Source organism: Manis pentadactyla, chromosome 2, assembly GCF_030020395.1.
Source record: "Manis pentadactyla isolate mManPen7 chromosome 2, mManPen7.hap1, whole genome shotgun sequence".
NCBI classification, from domain to species: domain Eukaryota; kingdom Metazoa; phylum Chordata; class Mammalia; order Pholidota; family Manidae; genus Manis; species Manis pentadactyla.
The window spans coordinates 130,316,381-130,335,708 of NC_080020.1; the positions used below are offsets into that span (position 1 = coordinate 130,316,381).

The 19,328-nt window shown below is 40.8% G+C and overlaps 1 protein-coding gene across 7 annotated transcripts in view; it reads right to left on the reverse strand.

Moving 5' to 3' along the window:
* TRIO (trio Rho guanine nucleotide exchange factor) overlaps positions 1-19,328 on the reverse strand; it is a 374,188-nt gene that overhangs the window by 99,232 nt on the left and 255,628 nt on the right. For all 7 annotated transcript variants that reach the window (XM_036896706.2, XM_057496255.1, XM_036896708.2 and 4 more), the window contains exons 21-28: positions 17,486-17,608; positions 6,845-7,039; positions 6,630-6,745; positions 5,776-5,842; positions 5,065-5,174; positions 4,065-4,134; positions 3,377-3,466; positions 318-410 (exon numbers count right to left, since the gene is read on the reverse strand). In XM_036896706.2, the coding sequence (XP_036752601.2) occupies positions 318-410; positions 3,377-3,466; positions 4,065-4,134; positions 5,065-5,174; positions 5,776-5,842; positions 6,630-6,745; positions 6,845-7,039; positions 17,486-17,608 (864 nt within the window). The remainder of the gene's footprint in view (positions 1-317; positions 411-3,376; positions 3,467-4,064; positions 4,135-5,064; positions 5,175-5,775; positions 5,843-6,629; positions 6,746-6,844; positions 7,040-17,485; positions 17,609-19,328) is intronic.

Here is a 19,328-nt window from a genome sequence, read left to right on the forward strand (position 1 = left end):
TCCACGGTCAGAAGCCTTACTGGAGCACTGGCACTAAACCGCCCAGGGCTGACAATCCCTCCTCCCTTTCACAGTTTATGTTAGAGGCTACGTACGGACAGTCAGTGAAGTTTAGTTCCATAATCAATGAATATACTCTTATTTACTTGCCGCACTCAGAGATGGGGCAGGGTAATATATGGCAATGACTCAAAAAATGAAATTAATTTTCTAGGTGTTAAAAAATTTGGGGTACTTTACATGAATAGAGAGGAAGAAACGTCAAAATAAGGCACAATCTGTAACATTCTGCTTTAACTACCAAGCTTCATACGTACTTTCAAAAGGAGTTGATACTTTGTTATTCGCTGAACTGGTTTAATAAGGTAGGAAGAAATGGAATTGGCTAATCCGTGCCGCTGCTGTATCTCCTGAAATTAAGAACAAGAAATTTATATATCATGAACATACACACATATAAACATGAGCATCACTGGGTAAACTAGGTAGCATTAACTAAAAATTTACATTCGTTTGCCCCAAATGAATATACACATATCACTATTTTTCTGTAAATATAAAGTAGATCACTATTGATTCTTTTAATATGCTCAACATAAATATAATAAATCCAGTCAAGCTATCATTTTAAACACAGAAGATGGTAGTGTTAAGTATGGATTACTGGCTTTCATGCACAGAGACCAGACAGGTGAGGCCGAGCCCCTTGCTGTTGTCCCTAGGGGCCGGCTCTGGCACCTGCTCAGCAGTTGGACACTTGAGTCAGGGACAGGGCAGCCCTCTCCCACTGCAGCTCCCAGCGCTTCAGCTATGTGCTCTCTGGCCACAGACCACACCCCTCCCCACAGCCCCACTCTCCCTGCAAGAGGTTTCCTTTGTCCTAACAATGTGCGTGCCACCCTAGCATTCTACGTGCACTCAGTATCCAACTATTTTCTAGCCCAGAGTTTTCATGCCAACCTACTGTGCATTACCATCTTAGCTCTAAGCATTTTTTTCAAAAAATTTTTCAAGAAAGGTTATCTTCTGATATTCTCTCCTTCAAATGAGATTTAAAAGCCACTGCCTCTTTGTGTTCTCAACCTGCTTGTCATTTTGATGAGGCTTGCTGGGACAAGCAGCTCAGACAGTGATTCTTGCCGCACACTCTCCGTGGGGTGCGGGCTGCGGCCATCACCGAATGCCTTGTCATTCATGCAGACTGAATTAAAAACTTACAATCCTTCCTCTAGCTTCCAGATCATAAACATAGTTTTAAAAGTCTCCTTCCAGTCTGCAATTGTTTTAAGAATGTGGGATCTATGATTTAGTGATTATGATACCCATGTCCACAATTTAATATCATATTTAAAAGATTTATTTTCACTTATACTATGATCTTAACCAGGTAATGAGTTCTGACAAATGATAACACACTCCCAAGCCAAGAGAGCACATTTTCAACATCACAGAAAGTTCTCACGGACCTCTTTCCAATCAATTTCCATACTGCCACCAAGAGGCAACTCCTATACTGATCTGTCACCATAGATTACTTCTGCATATTCTAGAATTTCACATAAAAGGAGTAATTCACAATGTATTCTTTTATGTTTAGCTTCTTTCAGCCCACATTTGGGAGATTAATCTATGTTGTTATGCATCGAAATTTTCCCTTTACATTGCTGAGCAGTATTCTATCTCATGAACATGCCACATCTGAAAGATACTGTAAAGTCTTTTTAATACTTTTAACAACACTTCCAGAAATGCATCTTCGGTATTTCTAAACACCAATCTATTTCTGTTCACATTCTTATTACCTCATCATAGGACTATACTATTCAAAAATGGCTATAAGATCACAGTATTCTTTCAAAATGCCTGATAAAGGTTTAATCCTGCTGAAATCATAAAGTTTTCTTTTTCTAAAGGGCCTCTGGAATATTAATACAAACTTCTTTGCTTCTGAAATTTTACTTTGGATTCAAGGGAGGCAGAGAACTAGGGTTTAAAGAAGGATCTAGCTCACTGGTCCAGGGACATATCTAACCCTACAATGTCTGCTTTACATTTATAATTAAGTCATTTACATGCCACAATGTCCTTGCTGTTTAGTCAGTCCCCTTTGGAAAGGTGGGCACCTGTCTGTGTTATTCACCACTCTGTGCTGAGTACCTGTGACCGAGTGCAGTGAGTTGAATGAGCCGCTGATGGGGGTGCAGTCATACTGTGCAATGGATGTTAACAGCAGGTAATGAGTGAACCTCTAGGTTAGATAAGCAGGATTTCCTTTTCCTTAAAGATGCTTTAGTGCAAGCGTTTTTTAAATAGTTTAAATGTGCCACATGCTCTCAATGCTTAGCCCTTAAATAATTCTAACTTTGCACGTAGCTATGATGCTGGCTTTCACCGAATGGTAGAGACTTGGGGACATGTGAAATTTTGGAAAGAAAAGGTAGCACTAGGCTGAGAGCAGATATCATACTTACAAAGGCAATAATTACTGGTTGTGAGAATGATAACTAAAACAGGGTTCTTGACAGGCAGGGCTTCATCTCAAAGCTAGAAGCTAAAATTTGTTTTCATTTCCCAGAATTTTAGAGAAAAGCAAATTAGCACACTCGGCCATGCAGAAGTGTAATGACAGAAACAATTCTAATATTCCCGTGGCCTTATCTTGTGGCATCAAATTAAACACAACATTCAGAAGTACCTCATCTTTTAATCAAAATGTGCTTGGCACACATCTGACTATGTTCTACAAACTCAAAAAGCATTCTATCACAACATAAGGCTCCATCTACTTTTGTACATATCTTTCAAAGTCTTTCATGCACTACCTTTCAAAAAAAGATGACCTGCATCTACATTTACTCCAATGAGAATATAATTAATGAACCTCCCCATGGTCCCAGTTCATATAATGCTATTTGTAAAATTTTACTGGTAGGTCACTTCTGAAAATTAATAACATGAAATTAAAATGGCAAAAATAAATTGTTTTAAAAGATGTAAAGTTACTTAATAATTTATTTAGCAAAGAAGGTTAATTGTTAATTTAAAATTTACTTAATTTAATGAAGAAGCTTAATTTAACAGTTTATACCTTCCATACAATGTTATATGTAAAAAATTAACGTGTATATATAAATAGTAAGTGCTGACATAGATATATGTACATTAAAATGTGAATTTTCTATAGATATACAACTTACAGTACTTGAGGATCTTTTAAAACAGAAGAAAATATAAGAACATTTCAACATAAACACGACAGATAAAAATGAAAATACTGCACCATCAATTATGTAAAAGTTATGAGTAATGTTGCCTTTTATGTATACCAAATACAACACAGAAATTTCGCTGCTTCATTGGCAATCTGTTGACTTACATCAAAATAGGACCCCGCGTGCTCCAGTATCAGCTGAGTAGAATCAGGCTTATTTTTGCAGTATGTGACATACATCTGAAATTTGTCTGCCTATAAACAAAATAAAAACTTAGGATATCTCTTTCAAATGGTAGTAAGTCAAAATGTGATAAATTTCTAGGTAGAAAAGAAGCTGTGCAGATTAAGGAAATTTAAGCCCCAAATAAAAGAAACCCTACTTTATACAGAAAGCTATTAAAATAAGAAACACATGCTGCTGCTGTCATGTACCCACAGAAGCCTCCCCTGCCCTGCAGCTGGGGCTGGCCACTTGCTCTCTGCTCCCACAATGGTGTGGGTAGCACACTTAGAGGACAGGGCTGAACCCCAGGTCACTCATATACCTTCTTGCTAGGCTGGATGAGGCTCCCTGCCCAGCAGGGCTGGGCACTCAGTTTATCTGAATCCCCAGGGCCATGCAGAGGCCTGGCACACTTTCTGTTCTATCTGGAACCATAACTACTGCGACTGAAAAGCACGTTCCACATCAATACTAGTCGGAGGATGTAATTCTTGGCTGCAAAGTGTGTTACTCTGTGTGCGGACACCAGCAGAAGATGGTGACAAGAAAGATATAACTGGTATTCCTCTAACTTCCTTCAAAGCCACCACATAAATGTGAGAGAACATGCAGCTGACGTTTCATTACCCAAGTCACAAAGCAATGTCCAACATCCTCTGGCAACTGTTCATATTTTTCCAGTTCTTTTAGGAATATGCTGCAGAGAATAAAAATTGTACCATATTATTAAGGTGTTTTAAAACATCTTACTAACGAGATATACCAGGAATTAGGCCAAGCATGTCATGAATTCAGGTAATGTCTGAATCTCATCATTTTAATCAAGTGCAGTGAAAAATCTATGCCCTCTAGACTTTAAGATGTAACAAAATATGTAGGTTTCAACTAGGGTAAGTTATTGCGACTTTCAAACAACCAACCAGTTTAGCCCTTAAACACTTTCTAATAGAAAGTTTAGCTGTACAGCTTACTCTGGGGAACGGCTGTGTTCAGTAGTTAAACTGTAATGCAGGGATGTGAATACTCAATCGGGAGGACCTGTTTAGATGTTAGCGTGTTTTGGGGGTACAGGCAGGGGAGGGAGGAAGACTCCACTGGCTCTGGCCTCAGCATCATCTTTCCATAGGTGACTGGACTGCACAGACTCTACTTGTGAACATCTGCTGCTCTAAAAAATCTTACAAACAGAACCGTGTGCCCCTGTGGCTGAGAGAGCATTTTATTCTGGTCAGACCATATATCTGTCCTGTCTCAGGTCCTTCTCTTATCTTCTTAGGAAAGACCAAATGGCAGCAGTAGCCCATGGAGAATCCCTCTTTCTTTTAACTCTAAGCAGCAGCTAATGACACAGCTTGGAGAAGTTTGGGTTCCCACTAAAGCAGTTTCTAAGTTTTCTTAGCCTTATTTCCACAGAAAGTAAGTACAAATATAAAGTTGAGTCTGGATTAAAATAGTCTCTAGAAGGCTGGTTTCCTTGAAGAAAGCCTGCCAGGCTTCACTGAAGTTTCAATAAAATCACTGAAATCTATGCTTACTTCAACTGGAAACTGCTATTTCTTGTTATGAAACCCCAGTGCAGTATGTAGACTTCAAGAACAATCAGCTCCCCAAAGATAAAGCTACTCACTTATTATGAAATTCATAGATTTCCTGCATGTTCCCGAAGATAATGAGCTCTTTGTTTACAATGCCAGGTGGGATCTCCTCCACACCACTGGTCATTTCCCACAGGTAGGTCTGGCAAGGGGAAAAACAGACATTAGACAAAACCTGACACCAGATTTCCAAGAAACAGCTATTCCTGACATCTGTAAATACACACCCCGAGCTAATGTATAACTGAAAATACACCTTAAGAATGGAACCTTGTACAAAATAACATGAACAATGTTTTGGCTTTTTTTTTTTTTTAAAGCCCTTCAATTGCTTTTCATACTTGAGAATTTTCAGCTCTGACTCCCAGCTTTGAATTTTGGAATTAACCCTCCCCACAAGGTACAAAAATTTTCATGAAACTACTGAGCATTAGTTGGCAGTCATAATTAGTAGGCACATTTCTGTGAAAGTGCTGTAAAATTCTCTACAAAGAGAATGTCAGCCTGGCCATCATGTGATACACGGAATGAGGGGATTAATGCTGTATCATCTCTGCAAAGAGCAAAAGGAAACACAAGCCCAGAACTACACAGAAGCGTGCAAGCATGAGACTGGCTGCTTAAACACACTCAAAACACAACAACAAAAAGTATGAAAATTTATTTTAAGAATTACCAATAGGTAAGACTTAAGTAGCAGGATTATACTTAATCTAAATAAACAAGCAAAAAAACTTACTTACATCCATACACTCCCGGAGGTCTCTCACATAAGCCTTTTCGGTTTGAATGAGTTCAGCCATTATGAACCTTAAGCAGAGGAAGACAGCCAGCAGTTTAGTTCACAGTCAGGGCTCCAGCTTAGTTTAATTATCTGTTTTTATAGTTTATGAAAGAATAAAGGGGTTTTAAAAGCATTAGTCAATAATGTCTTTTGGAGAACTCAATCGAGAATAAATGGAACAATAATAGTACCCAACCACCAATTCAAAGGAAATGCCTTTTGGAAAAAATTTTGTTGAGGTACCTACACATCAGGGTTTCTCAACTCAGCCCTACTGACCTTTAGAGCTGGGTAATGCTTTGCCGTGGGGCTGTCCTGTGCAAGGCTAGGCCTCCATCCACTAGATGCCAGCAGCACCCCCTCCCGCTGTATGACAACCAAAAATATCTCCACACTTTGTCAAACGTCCCCTGGGGGACAAAACTGCCCTTGACTAAGAGCCAAGGGTTTAGGCAATCTTTTGTCTTTATTAATTATCTAGGAGAATTTACTAGTAGGCAACTTTTAAACACCTCTGCTTGTATTACTGAAATCTTCTCCTTAGTATGACTACTCATGACCTACTGATGACAGATGGCACTAGAACAACTTGCCAGCGCCATATGAAATGGGGCCAGGAGGTTAAAACAAGACAGTGCACTGAACTAGTGACAAGGAGACAGTGGACACAGTGGAGTCTGCGCTCAGGGTACAGTCAGAACAGGAAGTACAAGTGCCAATTGGTTCCAAAGCACACACAGAAGCACGTTTGTCCAAGTGACATTTCCTCCACTTTTTCAGTGAATCCTGGCAGGTTCTTAACGACTGGCTTACTCTTTCCTGCGGGCAGATTTCCGCTTTTCTTCATTAAGTTCATGCGCGGCATCACGGAGTTTCACCTCTGACCCAGGGATACTGGCTGGAATTATATCGAGCTGAAGACTTTTACTCTGTGGAGTAAGAGAGCCAATCAACTTTCATTAGTTAAATCAACACACAGCACAGGAGGAAGAGCACCTGATTCACTCAGTTTGCACAAAGCAATTTACCGATTTGTTGGAATCTGAAGAAATCCCCAGGGCTTTCTCCAAAGAGGTCCTGTACTTCTCCATCCGCAGAGAGAAATCTCTGTATCTCTTATCCACTGCAGTAACACATTTTTTTATCTCTGCCGCATGGGCATGCCCCTTTTCACAAAAGCCATCAGCCAGCTGTATCAATAGCTTCACTCTCTCTTTGGTTTGCTGCAAAAAAAACAACAGGCAAGTATTGTGAAGCAAATGAACTCAACTGCCAGAAACCAGAAACATAGTGGCAACTTGCCCACAAAACTCTGAGCTCTGGTCAGGGGGAAAAAAGCTGCTGGTGACAGAAGCCCCAAACCCATCCAATTCATCTCCCTGGTTCTAAACTAGTGATCTTTCCTCAGCTGTTCCACAAAGAATGGCATTTTATAACCTAAAAGAAAAAATCTAGACTTTCTTTCAACAATGTCTTCATCTGGTGGATGCTCAGTAAAAGCCTGTTGGGTGAATGAAGTCCTGGGGATGAATACATGTCCACTCAGTGTTCTCTCTACGGTCCTTGACCCTCCTCCTCCGAGTACCTACTGGCTCCCTTACCGCTTTATGCACGTTTGTTTATGTGCCCAGTTAGACGCAAAGCTCTTTTAGGACAGCAGCCCTCTGAGATTTTGGTTTTCCTGAAGCACATACGGCGAAGGGTCTCCCCATGCAGACGCTCAAACCAAATCCCCACAGCAGCTCATCCACATCACACCTTCGCTCCTGCTCTCTCAGGACGTGCGGAGAACAGGGCACTAATCAGGCCGTCACCTTCACAGAGGTGTCTTAATACTGTTCCATTTTAGAACTCTCTCCCACAAAAAAACTTTCATTTTATATGTACAGAGAAACAATCTTTTATTAAGTTAAGCACAACTTCCTTAGTTTGTATAAAGTCAAGGATAACCACAGACCACTGGTTCTCTGTACACAGGAGTAACTTCACTCCACTCGCCTCTTCCCTAGACCTTTCGTCATGCAGATTCCATCTGTTGTGAGCATTAGGCTTCCATCAATATCCCCACAGACATTTCAAATGAGGACAGTGACTCTTCTGCCTAGGAACCCGGTTTTCTCAGTCCACTGACAACTAGAAAGTCTTCATGACTGACACCCGGAAACTGACTTTAGAGATTCCCAAAAGGAAGGTCAGGGTTCAAGACCTGGATAAACTATCTTAGTTTGTACAATAAGCTTTGAAGCCAGAATTCACAGGCCACGAGTAAAGCCAGCTGCAAAAACCTTAGACCTTACACACACACTCCATCTCCCTCATACCCAGTGTGCGTGCCCCTGGCACACTCATGCTTTGGCTCTGGCCCTGGTGCCCCTTCTGCCTGAATGCTCTTCCCCTAGATGACTACATGGCTCCTTCATATTTTTGCTCAACTAAAGGCTACCTTGTCGATGGGCTCTCCCTGACTCCCTTAAAATTGCAACTTGTCCCCTGCCCCAACTACTCTTACTTCCTCTGTCCATTCTGTTGTTTCTCATAAACATGGATTGTTTTCCAACAAGGATGGAATTCACTGATTATGATTACTGTCTCTCTCTCCTGTAAGAATATAACTGCCATAGGCCAGGGAACTGTTTTGCTTACCAATATCTCATATGCCTTCTATGTGTCTGGCACATAGCAGACATTCACCAAATATTTATTGAGAAAATAAATTAACATTAGGTTTTTTATGTAACTGTGTATACACCTGTAACTTTAATTAGCATGGCAGTTACTCTTAACAGGCATGAATACATACTTTTCAAAAAACAAATGAAAAAGAACTCAAGGTACAATAATATGTCAGTAAAGAAAAATTACTACTGCAGTTTCTGTAAAAGCTGTATATTGGAAAAAGTCAGCAAAACTTAAAACACTCAAAGTTTTGAGGGCTTTCATGTGTGGAAATGAACTCAATTACAGTGAGCTAAAATGAAAATATCAGTCAAACACACCTTTTGACTTATCAGCATGACACCTTTCTGGATATATTAAGACTAGACATGACTATTCATAAACCAAAGAAATAAGAAGTCAAAGCCTTAGACTTGGAAGCACAAATTCCAAAATGGACTTAGCTTAGAAACGTTACTAAATTTTAATATCAAAGAGAATTAACATGAGTAAGTCAGAAATTTTTTAAAAGTCAGGCTGCCCAAATAGGTTTCCCTGCTGTGTGCCAGAACGTTAATGCACAGAGAGGTTGTGCTGTGCCTCCAGAAAGCATTTCTTCTCTTCCACAGTCACAAATGCCACGAGTGGAAGGCCCTGCAAACCATGAGTATCTTTAATGAATTAAGAAACCTATTTCATGTTTTAATCACTGGTGACACAGAAGTGAAGATAAAAAAAGACAATACAGCTTGCCCATATTCAAACAGAAAACAAAAACACCAAAAATCTTCAGGAAGATTCTGTGTATAACACATCACAAATCAGTGCCAGCATGTTGACATCAATGGGCTGATACTGATTATATGAAACCTGATGCAGCACAGATTTCCTACAGGCAAAGCGTGGTGGATTGATAAATCTTCCGTGAGGAAACATCATTTAAATGAAAGATAATAATCAGACAAAGGTGTCTCAGTCAGGCCCATCCTATCCTCTCGATCAAAGATGGCAACCCTTCCCTCCTAATGACTGTTTTTCCTGTTACTTAACATGTAAATATATATGTTTACCTATTTGTCATGTTACTGCCAGATTCTCTAACTAGAATGTACAATCCATGAGTCCAGCACCCAGAGTAGTTCCTGGCAAGTATATTGCAGGGACTCAATAAATAATGGCTGAATGAGTGGTGGGATAAAAGGTAAGGACAATGAATCTGCTAATCCATGAATATTTTCTATCTTGGAATATTTTTATTTTAATTGATATTTTCTAAGTACATTCCATTCACAGGATTCAAAATTCAAAAGGTAAAAAAACAGGAAAACAAACTGAAAAGTCTTTCTCCCCACCTTCCTGCTACCTGTCCCAATGATGAGCTTCTTATCATTCCAGAAACACTGCTTTATATACAGGCAGGTGTATGCATATGTAGACATGCATTTTCTTCATTTTTTACATAAATGCTTGCATACAATAAATGCTGCTCTGCACTTGGGATTTTTTTACTTAACAACTCTTGGTTATCCTTCACTATGAGAACACAAGCCACATGCTTGCTCATGTTTGGAGCTGTGTAATATTTCATGATAGGGATGATCTATAAATTAACTTGTTCCTCCAGTGGACCTTGATATTGTTTTTACTCTTGTCCTATCACAAACAACAATGTAAGAAAAAACCCAAGTTCCTGTGCATGTGTAGCTTGAATACATATTTGGAGATGAGCAGCATTCGTGATGCTAAATAATGCTGCCAGACTGCTCCTAGATGCCAGCCCAGCTCACAATCCCCCAGCGGTGAGCCTGGTCAACATGGCAAGCTTTATGATCTTTGCTCATTTCCTGGGTATAAATGGAATGCAGTGTAGTTTTAATTTACATTTCTTTCAAGTAAACTTGATAATCTTGTATGTTTAAGAGCCATTTGTAGTTCTCTTTCTGTGAGCCACTTTTAGCATCTTTTGTCCCTTTTCTTTTTTTTTTTTTTGTATCATTAATCTACAATTACATGAGCAACATTATGGTTACTAGACTCCGCCCCATTATCAAGTCCCCACCACATACCCCATTACAGTCATTGTCCATCAATGTAGTAAGATGCTATAGAATCATTACTTGTCTTCTCTGTGTTGTACAGCCTTCCCCGTGCCTCCCCCACTACATTATGTCTGCTAATCGTAATGCCCCTTTTCCCCCCTTATCGCTCCCGTCCCATCTACCCTCCCCAGTCCCATTCCCTTTGGTAACTGTTAGTCCATTCTTGGGTTCTGTGAGTCTTCTGCTGTTTTGTTCCTTCAGTTTTTGCTTTGTTCTTATACTCCACAGATGAGTGAAATCATTTGATACTTGTCTTTCTCTGCCTGGCTTATTTCACTCAGCATAATACCCTCTAGCTCCATCCATGTTGTTGCAAATAGTAGGATTTGTTTTCTTCTTATGGCTGAATAATATTCCATTGTGTACATGTACCACATCTTTATCCATTCATCTACTGACAGACACTTAGGTTGCTTCCATTTCTTGGCTATTGTAAATAGTGCTGCGATAAACATAGGGGTGCATATGTCTTTTTCAAACTGGGCTCCTGCACTCTTAGGGTAAATTCCTAGGAGTGGAATTCCTGGGTCAAATGGTATTTCTATTTTAGTATTTTGAGGAACCTCCATACTGCTTTCCCCAAAGGCTGAACTAATTTACATTCCCACCAGCAGTGTAAGAGGGTTCCCCTTTCTCCATATCCTCACCAACATTTGCTGTTGTTTGACTTTTAGATGTTGGCCATTCTAACTGGTGTGCGGTGTTATCTCATTGTGGTTTTAATTTGCAATTCTTTGATGATTAGTGACGTGGAGCATCTTTTCATGTGCCTCTTGGCCATCTGAATTTCTTCTTTGGAGAAGTGTCTGTTCAGATCTTCTGCCCGTTTATGAACTGGGTTATTTGATTTTGTTTGTGGAGGTGCATGAGTTCTTTGTATATTTTGGATGTCAACCCCTTATTGGATATGTCATTTATGAATATATTCTCCCATACTGTAGGATGCCTTTTTGTTCTACTGATGCTGTCTTTTGCTGTACAGAAGCTTTCTGGTTGATATAGTCCCACTTGTTCATTTTTGCTTTTGTTTCCCTTGCCTGGGGAAGTATGTTCATGAAGAAGTTGTTCATGTTTATATTCAAGAGAGTTTTGCCTATATTTTCTTCTAAGACTTTTATGGTTTCATGACTTACATTCAGGTCTTGATCCATTTTGAGTTTACTTTTGTGTATGGAGTTAGACAATAATCCAGTTTCATTCTCTTGCATGTATCTGTCCAGTTTTGCCAACACCAGCTGTTGAAGAGGCTGTCATTTCCCCATTGTATATCCATGGCTCTTTTTGAATATTGACCATCTATGCTTAGGTTTATATCTGGACTCTCTATTCTGTTCCACTGGTCTATGGGTCTGTTACTGTGCCAGTACCAAATTGTCCTGATTACTGTGACTTTGCAGTAGAGCTTAAAGTTGGGGAGCATAAATCCCCCAGCTTTATTCTTCCTTCTCAGGATTGCTTTGGCTATTTGGGGTCTTTGGTGGTTCCATATGAATTTTAGAACGATTTGCTCTAGTTCATTGAAGAAAGCTGTTGATATTCTGATATGAATTGCATTGAATCTGTAGATTGCTTTAGGCAGGATGGCCATTTTGACAATGTTAATTCTTCCTATCCATGAGCACAGATGTGTTTCCATTTATTTATAATTCCTTAATTTCTCTCATGAGTGTCTTATAGTTTTCAGAGTACAGGTCTTTCACTTCTTTGGTTAGGTTTATTCTTAGATATTTTATTTTTTTGGTGGAGCTGTGAATGGAATTGTTTTCCTGATTTCTCTTTCTGCAAACTCACTGTTAGTATATAGGAATGCAACAGATTTCAGTGTATTAATTTTGTATCCTGCAACTTTGCTGAATTCAGATATTAGATCTAGAAGTTTTGGAGTAGATTCTTTAGGGTTTTATATGTACAATATCATGTCATCTGGAAACAGGGCCAGTTTAACTTCTTCCTTGCCAATATGGATGCCTTTTATTTCTTTGTGTTGTTTGAATGCCGTGGCTAGGACCTCCAGCACTATCTTGAATGTATGTGGGGAGAGTGGACATCCTTGTCTCGTTCCTGATCTTAAAGGAATAGCTTTCAGCTTCTCGCTGTTAAGTATGATGTTGGCTTAACGAGAAGCGGGTTTGTCATATATGGCCTTTATGTTGAGGTACTTGCCCTCTATACCCATTTTGTTGAGAGTTTTTATCATGAATGGATGTTGAATTTTGTCAAGTGCTTTTTCAACATCTATGGAGACGATCATGTGGTTTTTGTCCTTCTTTTTGTTGATGTGGTGGATGATGTTGATGGATTTTCTAATGTTGTACCATCCTTGCATCCCTGGAATAAATCCTACTTGATTATGATGGATGATCTTTTTGATGTATTTTTTATTTCAGTTTGCAAATATTTTATTGAGTATTTCTGCATCTGTTTATCAAGGATATTGGTCTGTTATTTTCTTTTTTGTGGGGTTTTGGCCTGGTTTTGGTATTAGAGTGATGTTGGCCTCATAGAATGAGTTTGGAAGTATTCCCTCTTCTTCTACTCTTTGGAAAAACGTTAAGGAGGATGGGTATTAGGTCTTCACTAAATGTTTGATAAAATTCAGTGGTGAAACCATCTGGTCCAGTTTTGTTCTTAGGTAGTTTTTTGATTACCAATTCAATTTCGTTGCTTGTAATTGGTCTGTTCAGATTTTCTGTTTCTTTCTGTGTCAGCCTTGGAAGGTTGTATTTTTCTAGAAAGTTGTCCATTTCTTCTAGGTTATCCAGTTTGTTAGCATATAATTTTTCATAGTATTCTCTAATACTTCTTTTGATTTCTGTGGTATCTGTAGTGATTTTTCCTTTCTCATTTCTGATTCTGTTTATGTGTGTAGACTCTCTTGTTTTCTTGATAAGTCTGGCTAAGTATTTATCTGTTTTTTTTTAATTTTCTTGAAGAACCAGCTCTTGCTTTCATTGATTCTTTCTATTGTTTAATTCTTCTCAATTTTATTTATTTCTGCTCCAATCTTTATTATGTCCCTCGTTCTACTGACTTTGGGCCTCATTTGTTCTTCTTTTTCTAGTTTCATTAATTGTGAGTTTAAACCTTTCATATGGGATTGTTCTTCTTTCCTGAGGTGGGCCTGTACTGCAATATACTTTCCTCTCAGCACAACCTTTGCTGCCTCCCACAGATTTTGTGGTGTTGAATTACTGTTGTCATTTGTCTCCATATATTCCTTTACCTCTGTTTTTATTTGGTCATTGATCCATTGGTTATTTAGGAGCATGTTGTGAAGCCTCCATGTGTTTGTGGGATTTTTCATTTTCTTTGTGTAATTTATTTCTAGTTTCATACCTTTGTGGTCTGAGAAACTGGTTGGTACAATTTCAATCTTTTTGAATTTACCGAGGCTCTTTTTGCGGCCTAGTATATGATCTATTCTCGAAAATGTTCCATGTGTACTTGAGAAGAATGTGTATTCTGCTGTTTTTGGGTGTAGAGTTCTGTAGATGTCCGTTAGGTCCATCTGTTCTAATGTGTTGTTCAGTGCCTCTGTCTCCTTAGTTATTTTCTGTCTGGTTGATCTGTCCTTCGGAGTGAGTGGAGTGTTGAAGTCTCCTAGTATGAATGCATTGCATTCTATTTCCCCTTTTAATTCTGTTAGTATTTGTTTCACATATGTAGGTGCTCCTGTGTTGGGTGCATAGATATTTATAGTGATTATATCCTCTTCTTGGACTGACCCCTTTATCATTATGTAATGTCCTTCTTTGTCTCTTGTGACTTTTTTTGTTTTGAAGTCTATTTTGCCTGATACAAGTACTGCAACACCTGCTTTTTTCTCCCTATTAGCTGCATGAAATATCTTTTTCCATCCCTTCACTTTTAGTCTTTGTATGTCTTTGGGTTTGAGGTGAGTCTCTTGTAGGCAGCATACAGTTGGGTCTTGTTTTTTTAGCCATTCAGTGACTCTATGTCTTTTGATTGGTGCATTTAGACCATTTACACTTAGGGGTGATTATTGATAGGTATGTACTTTTTGCCATTGCGGGCTTTAGATTTATGGTTACGGAAGATTCAAGGGTAACTTCCTTACTATCTAGGAGTCTAACTTAACTCACTTAGTATGCTATTACAAACACAATCTACAGGTTTTTTATTTTCCCTCCTTTTCTTCCTCCTCCATTCTTTATATATTAGGTATCATATTCTGTACTCTTTGTCTATCCCTTTTTATTACCTCTGGTGACAGCTATTAAACCTTAGGAACACTTCCATCTATAGCAGTCCCTCCAAAATGGACTGTAGAGATGGTTTGTGGGAGTTAAATTCTCTAAGCTTTTGCTTATCTGGAAATTGTTTAATCCCTCCTTCAAATTTAAATGATAGTCTTGCCAGATAAAGTATTCTTGGTTCAAGGCCCTCCTGCTTCATTGCATTAAACAGATCATGCTATTCCCTTCTGGCCTGTAAGGTTTCTGCTAGAGGTCTGATGATAGCCTGATGGGTTTTCTTTTGTACGTGATCTTATTTCTCTCTCTGGCTGCTTTTAATAGTCTGTCCTTATCCTTGATCTTTGTCATTTTAATTATTATATGTCTTGGTGTTGTCCTCCTTGGGTCTCTTGTGTTGGGAGATCTGTGAACCTCTATGGCGTGAGAGACTATCTTCTTCCCCAAATTGGGAAGTTCTCAGTAATTGCTTCCTCAAAGACACTTTCTCTTTTTCTCTCTGTTCTTCTTCTGGTACCCCTATAATATGAATATTGTTCTGTTTGAATTGGTCACACAGTTCTCTCAGTATTCTGTCATTCTTAGAGATCCTTTTTCTCTCTGTGCCTCAGTTTCTTTGTATTCCTCTTCCCTAATTTCTATTTCATTTATCATCTCCTCCATTGTACCTAATCTGCTTTTAAAACCTTCCATTGTGTTCTTCATCGACTGGATCTCTGTCCTTAATTTGTTCCTGAGTTCTTGAATATTTTTCTGTACCTCCATGAGCATGTTAATGATTTTTATTTTGAAATCTCTTTTAGGAAGATTCATGAGATTGATTTCATTAGAATCTTTCTCTGGTGTATTCATAATTTTGCTTTGAACCAGGTTCCTTTGATGTTTCATAATTTGTCTGTGGTGCCCTCTGGTGTCCAGAAGCTCTCCTCTCTGGAGCTGCTCACCCCCTGGATCAATGTCAGGGGTCACAGAGGAGCAGTGTTTGTGCTTGGGGAGAAGAAAGAGCTGTTTCCTGCTTCCCGGCTGCTATGCCTGTCTCCACTGCCAGAAACAGTGGGTGTAAGCCTCTATGCTTTGTGTTTGTAGCTGTCATAGGCAGGGCTTCCCTCCGGCTGGACTGACGCCAGAGCAGGAATTGCTGGTTTGTGAGCCTGAGCCAGGTGCAGGCTAGTCAGGAAGAAGACACAGCAGGCTGCGTATCATGGTGGGGGGCCCTGGAGCTGCATAGCCAGCTAGGGGGATGGAGTGCCTGAAGATCGTTTAAGCTCCCAGCCTGCAGGGCAGAGTGCACCCAGACAATTTTGTCTACCTGTCCTTTCTCCTGAGCAGTAAGCTCTGTGCAGTCCTTGCTCCTTTAGCAACCCTCTCGCTGTTAGGAAGTCTCTGACTGCCCACCTAGATCAGCCAGATATGAATTCCTGTTTTCCACAAGAGGCTGGAATCTCTGTCTCTCCAGGTATTTGATTCTTCCTGTTCTATCTTTCCAACCCCACCAATCACCAGAGAGCACCATGCAATGTAGGTTCATGCTCCCAGAGCAGATCTCCAGGGCTAGGTGTTCAGCAGTCCCAGGCCTCCACTCCCTACCTGCTCTGTTTCTCTTCCTCCCGCCAGTGAGCTGAGATGGGAGAAGGGCTTGGGCCCTGCTGGGTCACAGCTTTGGTACGTTACCCTGTTCCATAAGGTCTGCTCTTTTCTCCAGGTATATGCAGTCTGGTGCAACCTTCTTTCCTGTTGCTGTTTCAGGATTAGTTGTATTAATTATATTTTCGTATTATATGTGGCTTTAGGAGGAGGTGTCTGTCTCACCTCTCATGCCGCCATCTTTAATGCAATCTCAATAATTTTTTTTTACTTTATTGCTATACTATAACTAAAAACTCAATCTACCATCAAAAACAAAGGCACTTCTGAAAATATTACTATGAATGTATATTCAAAAATTAAAAAAAAACAAAAAAACAAAAACACCATAGGTTGACCAGGGAACTTGAAAAGTCTCAAAACTGTTTTGAGGTAAAAGGAGGAATTAGCCTCTGCAGGTATATACTTTAATTGGGAGAACATTCATGTCAGTGTGTGAATTGTTGAATATTTGCTTACAAATTTACTCACATATACTATATATGCCATAGAGATGTATTTAATTCTACTTTTTCAGGGGAAAAGTGAAAATGCCCCCAGCTTTACAATCTGTGACCAAGTGCTAGCAGAGCGCAGGCACAAACTGGGTCAGCTGTGCCAGGCAGCCTCGTGCCGGGCTGAGCGCGGGCGGTGCCGCTGTGATTCCTGCAGGTGGCAGGCAGGGAGGGAAGCACCCACAGACTGTATCCCAGTCAACAGCATGTCATAAAAATAGCAAGTTCTCAGCAAACACTTGGAAAAGATAACAGAAAGGAAAGAAGAACAATGGAAAGGACGAAAAAGTAAGGGAAGTTGCTGGGAGGTATTTGTGGAAATTAGAGGTACAAGAGGAAACAGATAAAAGGAGAGGCAGGTGTGAAAAGGCAGCAAGAAATACCTCAGTTAATGGGTAACAATCCATCTGGTCACCATTTCTCCCATTTCATAAGGTACTTCTTCAAAGTTGTGTTTTTTTTTTTTTTTTGAGAAATACCTTATTTACACAGAGTATCCTGTTCTAGGTGATCTTGGAGAAACCTGAGCAGGCCCCCAGGTGTCCACCCCAACCTGGACCTGCCTTTGCAGTGATCTGGAACTCCTCGTGCTCCTTCAGCAGCTCCTGGGTGTGCTGCACGCTCGAGCCTGTGGAGGTGTGCGTGGACAGGTAGAACTCCCCATTGTCATGGATCCACTCCAGAGCCTGGGGAGGGAAGGGATGGGAATACGGTCATGGCTGAGCACTCCTCGGTACCTCAACTGAATGTGGGGTCCCATGCCAAGGCGGGCACACACCAGGAGGGAGCCCCGCCAAGAGAGACAAGCTTCTGAAATAAGCCTCACAATTCCACAACTGAAAGAAAAAAATGACATTCTAGAAAACTATAATCATATCACTTACGTAGCAACAATAAGAAGTTCAAGAGTTTCTTATAACCATGAACCTAAAGGCGTAATAAAAGTACAATTTCTAAGATCCTTTTTCAAGAATACTGAGAAAGTGTGGATAAATACTGAGACATTCATGCCACTAAAACTTTAGAACCTTCTAGGGGTGGTCTAACTAGAAGAAAAGAAGAAAGATGCAAATTCCCAGCTTTCAAGTGTACGACGTGGGCCTTTCTTCCTACTCCTGCCTTCAGTGAGGACATAGGTGCGCACCCATTCACCGGCAGAGGCCCCATCCAAGTATGCATGAACACGCACCACTGGGGACATGCTGGCGGAGGACACGGCTGGACCCTTCTGGGTGTAGGAGGTGGATGGCCGCACCTGGAGAGAAGGGGGCCAGCCAGGGTCTGGCTGCACCCGAGTAACACAGTTCTAACTCCTATGTTCCTTCATATTTGTGGAGGGAGAGAATTTTTTCCCTTCTATTTCCATATAGCTGAAGTGAAGTCAGACTTAAACATATACATGGGAAAAAGCAAATCTATGGAAAAGAAGCATCAAAATGTAGAAGTTTTTACATTTGCCTTTTATAATCTCTAGGACATCCACTTTGATTTGCTGGCCTTAGAACAGAAACACACTATCCCTGTTAGATCTGTCACAGCATTTCTGAGGTTTTAGAAGAACAAATGGAAGGAAACCATGACCCGGATTACTTGCCACACAGCTCACTGGCTGGGAATTACTTTGTTACACCTGAGCATGGCCATCCTATCTCTGGAACAGTATTAACACCGATACTGCATCAAGGCAGAAAGCCGTTTTTCTCAATTGAGTCAAAGGTCCCCATTTTCTCATTCATACAGCAGAAGCAAGTGCAGGGTCAGGCGCGGGGGTGAGAGTCACTCAGGCCTGCAGACTGGGAGGGAGGAGAGAGCTGAGAGAGGCCCGCAGAGACAGACGAGATAGGGAGACTGCAGGAAAGGTGGGCCAGCTGAGGGGTTCCCGGGTGCAACCTGCAGGCTGGGAGGAGTGGGGAGAAGCTCTGCAGGCAGCGGGGCAGGAAGGGGGCTGGAGGCTACAAGGGGAGGCTTGGGGGGACAGCTTGGGTCTCTGTCTGGGGCCGATGGGCTGTCGTGTGGGCAGGGGATTGGAGTGGAGTGAGTGGCAGCAGCTACCCTGGGAAGCTAAGTGGCTCAGAGGGTCAGACAGGACATGGCAGGATGGCTTTGGAGGTGGAGAGGGGGCAGTCTGACCCACGTGGGAGGTGTGCACCCCTGGGGCTGGGAAGCAGTGAAGGAGGTGAGGGAAAGACAGGAGTCAGGAGCCACATGCCCTGTAAGGGGAGGCAGGGTGCAGGGATGGGATCAGGAGTCCAGTTCTGCCCTTGACAAGGCCTCGTGGAGAGATGCCAGCGAGGTAGCTGGGTGTATGAATGTGGAGACCAGAAATGCAGGTCAGGGCTGGGGGTTACCAAAGAAGGAGATAAAGAGAAAGGAAGGAGAAACAAGAGCAAGCCTGCAACTGAGCCT